Below are 5,529 nucleotides of genomic sequence, written 5' to 3' on the forward strand. Positions count from 1 at the left end.
CGAAGGCGGAGGTATTGTTTCCAGTCATGTTTGTTTATTTGTTTGTCTGTGGACACCCAAGATGTATTATTCTTTTACTTGTTTCAGTCGTTTGACTGCGGCCATGCTGGAGCACCGCCTTTCGTCGAGCAAATCGACCCCAGGACTTATTCTTTGTAAGCCTAGTGCTTATTCTATCGGTCTCTTTTGCCGAACTTCTAAGTTACGGGGATGTAAACACACACACCAGCATCACTTGTTGGGGAGGGGGACAAACATATACACACACATACATATATATATATATATACATATATGCGACGGGCTTCTTCCAGTTTCCGTCTACCAAATCCACTCACAAGGCTTTGGTCGGCCCGAGGCTATAGTAGAAGACACTTGCCCAAGGTGCCATGTAGTGGAACTGAACCCGGAACCATGTGGTTGGGAAGCAAGTTACTTACCACACAGCCACGCCTCTGCCTATAATTCTTCCCATTACTAGTAGTAGTAGTAGTAGTAGTAGTAGTAGTAGTAGAAGTGGTAGTAGTAGTAGTAGTAGTAGTAGTAGTTGTAGTAGTACTAGTAGTAGAAGTGGTAGTAGTAGTAGTAGAAGTGGTAGTAGTGGTAGTAGTAGTGGTAGTAGTAGTAGTAGAAGTGGTAGTAGTAGTAGTGGTAATAGTAGTAGCTGTAGTAGTACTAGTAGTAGAAGTGGTAGTAGTAGTAGTACTAGTAGTAGTAGTAGTAGTAGTAGTAGTAGTAGTAATGAATATTTTTTTTAATTAAAGATTTTTTTTTAAAGCATTTTTTTCACAAAATTGACACAGACTTTATTGGTTATTAATATTGATTTTATTCATCGTAAGCTTTGGCAGTTCCTAAAACAGAAATAAAAACCTTCATCTTGTGAAGTGTCACTGTTAAAAAACATCTTTTAATTATTATTATTATTATTATTATTATTATCATTATTATTATTATTAATATTATTGACTTTGTTGTTTTTATCAGAGTTCTTTGTTTCTGCATTTGTGTATGTCTTTGTTCATGTGTGTGTGTGTGTGTGTGTGTGTGTGTGTTTGTGTGTGTGTGTAATTATATATCTTAAGCAAGTTCCTTGATGGCGTTAGCCTCTTCTTTGCTTCTTTTATGTGTCCTGTATATGTATGTTTGTATACGTGTATATATGTATGTGCATGAGAACATGCGGGTATAGATATCTATGCATGTGTGTATGTATGTATGTATGTATGTATGTATATATATATATATATACACACATACGTTTTTATGTATATATGCACACATATGTACACACACACGTTGATATATATATATATATATATATATATATATAAACGTGTTTTTGAGAGTTTGAATGGAAGTGTGTATGTCTGTGTATATATATATTTGTATGTGTGTACAAATTGTGTGTGTGTGTGTGTGTGTGTGTGTGTGTGGAGGGATCTAAATGCCAATTAAGTCTTCCAATAGTAAAAGCCGCCACTTGTCTGCAACACGTATGTGTGTGCATTTGTGTGTGTGCCTGTGTCTGTCTGTATGTGTGTGTATACGTGCATGGTTGTCTGTCTGTCTGTCTGCGCCTAAATCTCAAGAAAGTCTTTCAGTAATGTAAGTCTTCTCTTCTCAGCAACATCCATCTGGTTTTCCAAATCCTGGAAAACATTAAAGGAAAAAGGAAAATAATTAAATAATGAATAATTAAAAGCAATTGTGATGGACAATACGGACAATTATAAGAACCACCAGATTTGTTGGCCTATAAAACACAATTTTTAAATCAAAAGTATGTTTCAAAATACCACCCTGGGTCTTGTATGCAAAGTTGGGCCCATATTATATGCTTTAATGCTTTACAAAGTTGTTTTCCTGAATACGCACTTCTGATAGTCGGGTGTGTTTAATATCCTTTCTACTAAAGGCACAAGGTCTGAAATTTGAGGGGAGGGGTCCCTTATATTCACTACAGCTGGAAATGGACAAATGAGATGGGCAGAAAGAAGCCATTCCAGGAATGGTCAATCCAATAATGTTACACTGCTATATTTAGTGCATATTTAATAAAATGAGGTCGTTGATGATTAATGGGTTAGAGGAATGCTGATTAAGGAGCAAAAACTCCTGAAGTATGGCATACACGCCCATTAACCTTTTCTCATCTTCAATCCTGTTGTTTACATCTGGCATCTCCGACATGAAACATCAGAACAAATCAGTGCTGGCTATTAATTTCTCAAGCTTCCAGGAATGAATATGTAAAAGAGGTCTCTCTATGAGTTTGTGGTTGGTTAATGGTTGGAAGAAAGAGCAAAAACTCCTGAAATATACACATACACCCTTTAACTATTTTCCCATCCTCGATCGCATTGTTGTTTACATTAGGCGTATTGGGACACGAAACATCAGAACAAATCAGTGTCGGCCAAAATTTGTATAGAAAATCCTGTAAAGGTAACAATAACAGGCGTTAAGTAAAACATTTGTTCCATAGGAGATAACTTCCATTTTATTACATTTATCTCCCTTGATTATCAAACACTTCCTCACAATTGTAACCAATCAGGATGGCGAGGGACTATATTTTAACCGCACCGCTAAGTTACGGGGACATTAGCACACCAGCATCGGTTGTCAAGCGATGGCTGGGACACACACACAAAATATATATATATATATATATATTATATATATATGTAGTGGTCTTCTTCCAGTTTCTGTCTACCAAATCACCAAATCCACTCACAAAGCTTTGGGCAGCCTGAGGCTACAGAAGAAGACACTCGTCCAAGGTGTCACGCAGTGGGACTGAGCCTGGAACCAAATGGTAAAAGGAAAAAAAAAAAAAAAAAATCGCATGAAAAATATTTAAAAAGGAAGGGTGGAAAAAGAAAACCTTTACTTACCCCTCTGTCTGTGATTTCAGCTCTCTCTATCTTCCAGGACAAATTTTCAACCTCTGCCTCCAACTGAGCCTGTTGATATTCAAACTAGAGAGGGGAAGAGGAGGAGGAGGAGGAATGAGTGAAGAGAAATTGGGATTATTTCACACAGCTTACAAATATCTATCTATCTATCTATCATACCCCATGTAAACATCATCATCATCATCATCATGGTGGTGGTTATTGTTTACATAGGGTATGATACTCACAATTTTTTGGGTTCAGTCATTTGACTGCGGCCATGCTGGAGCACTGCCTTTAGTCGAAGGAATTGACCCCCCCGGGACTTTTTTGTTTGGTAAGCCTGGTACTTATTCTGTCAGTCCCTTCTGCTGAACTGCCAAGTTATGAGGACGTAAACGCACCAACATCGACTGTCAAGCGATGATGGTGGACACAGACACACAAATACATACACACACACTCATCGGGCTTCTTTTCAGTTTCCATCAACCAAATCCACTCACAAGGCTTTGGTTGGCCTGAGGCTATAGAAGACAACTTGTCCAAAGGTGCCATGCAGTTGACCTCGGTGGGATTTGAACTCACAACGTAAAGATGGACAAAATGCCACTAGGCATTTTACCTGGCGTGCTAACAATTCTGCCAGCTCACCGCCGTAATAATAATAATAATAATAATAATAATAATAATAATGTTAATATTTACAAATTTTGCCACAAGGGCAGCTTTTCGGGGGAGGGGAATAGTCAATGACATCAACCCCAGTGTTCTTAGTTTATTGATCCCAAAAAGATGAAAGGTGAAGTCGACCTCAGCGGAATTTGAACTCAGAATGTAACAACAGGCAAAATACTGCCAAGCATTTCGTCCAGCCTTCTAACAATTCTGCCAATAATAACAATAATGATAATAATAATAATAATAATAATAATAATAATCCTCATTGATATGACTGTCCCAATTGATATAAACGTATCTGTCAAGACCTACCAAAAACTGAGCAAATATAAAGATCTTGAAATAGAAATTAGCAAAATGTGGAACCTGAAGACTAAAACAATACCTGTTGTCATAGGTGCCCTGGGAATGACAGCAAAACGGGCTGATTACTACCTAGCTCAGATACCAGGAAACCCCGAAATGGCTGAAGTTCAAAAGATAGTGCTCATGGGAACTGCCCATATCCTACGTAAAATACTGTCTATGTGATCTCAAATTTTAAAACAAACACATAATTTTCTTATGGTTTCTTAAACATTCTCTAGAACAACACTATGTACAAATCCAAATATATGGTACCCTAGGCATAACACCTACATGAACTTCTAACTTGTTGTCTCTTGAGGTCTCTGGGTGAGACTTGGATCCAACTTGTACAAATGCAAAGCAAAAGTCAAACATAAAATAATAATAATAATAATAATTATAAAGTGTAAGTATATTACTTACCAGCTCCTTTCTCGCCCCTTTATCCATATAATAGGCGTATGGGTAGGTGTACTGTAAAGTGTATCGGCACTGTACAACAAGAAGAGAAACAACAATATCAGATCTTGGAAACATTCCTACATAACTAGACATAAGTGAATATTACACTCGGTATTGTTGTTGTTGTTGTTGTCGTCGTCTTCTGTCATGTTATTGTTGTTATGATTATTCGTCGTCGTCATCGTTTAACGTCCGCTTTCCATGCTAGCTAGCATGGGTTGGATGATTTGACTGAGGACTGGCGAAAACCGGATGGCAACACCAGGCTCCAATCTGATTTGGCAGAGTTTCTACAGCTGGATGCCCTTCCTAACGCCAACCACTCAGAGAGTGTAGTGGGTGCTTTTTACGTGCCACCGGCACGAAGGCCAGTCAAGAGGTACTGGCAACGGCCACACTCAAAATGGTGTCTTTTATGTGCCACCCGCACAAGAGCCAGTCCAGGGACACCGGCAACGATCTCGCTCAAACAACAGACAAGAATATGATGCTTGTTTATATCTCCATAGTATAAGATGGCACACACACAGAAGAGAAAAATAATAGGGGTCATATATAACCCCTTCAGAATATATATATATAGTGTTGGTGATGCTGATGTGAGGGTACATGGCTCAGTGGTTAGAGCGTCAGGCTCACAAATCATGAGGTAGTGAGTTCAATTCCTGGACCAAGCTGTGTGTTGTGTTCTTGAGCAAGGCACTTTATTTCACGTTGCGCCAGTTCACTCAGCTGTAGAAATGAGTTGCGACGTCACTGGTGCCAAGTTGTATCGGCCCCTTTGCCTTTCCCTTGGATAACATCAGTGGCGTGGAGAAGGAGAGGATGGTATGCATGGGTGACCGCTGGTGTTCTATAAGCAACCTTGCCCAGTCTCATACCTCTGAGAGGAACTTTTTAGCTGCAATCCCATAGTCCTTCATGACAGAAAGGGGTCTTTACCCTTGTACCCTTTATATGTGTATGCATGTGTATGTATTTATGTATTCCCAGACCAAGCTGTGTGTTGTGTTCTTGAGCAAGGCACTTTATTTCACGTTGCTCCAGTTTCACTCAGCTGTAGAAATGAGTTGCGACGTCACTGGTGCCAGACTGTATCGGCCCCTTTGCCTTTCCCTTGGATAACATGGGTGGTTTT

General features: G+C 39.0%; 1 protein-coding gene across 1 annotated transcript in view; it reads right to left on the reverse strand.

Annotated features, from left to right (window-relative positions):
* Positions 1-805: 805 nt before the first annotated feature.
* LOC106870581 (potential E3 ubiquitin-protein ligase ariadne-2) overlaps positions 806-5,529 on the reverse strand; it is an 18,050-nt gene continuing 13,326 nt past the window's right edge. The window contains exons 11-13 of the mRNA XM_052978148.1: positions 4,353-4,444; positions 2,901-2,984; positions 806-1,652 (exon numbers count right to left, since the gene is read on the reverse strand). Coding sequence (XP_052834108.1) covers positions 1,581-1,652; positions 2,901-2,984; positions 4,353-4,444 — 248 coding nt within the window. The 3' untranslated portion in view covers positions 806-1,580. The remainder of the gene's footprint in view (positions 1,653-2,900; positions 2,985-4,352; positions 4,445-5,529) is intronic.

Source organism: Octopus bimaculoides, chromosome 30, assembly GCF_001194135.2.
Source record: "Octopus bimaculoides isolate UCB-OBI-ISO-001 chromosome 30, ASM119413v2, whole genome shotgun sequence".
Taxonomy (NCBI): domain Eukaryota; kingdom Metazoa; phylum Mollusca; class Cephalopoda; order Octopoda; family Octopodidae; genus Octopus; species Octopus bimaculoides.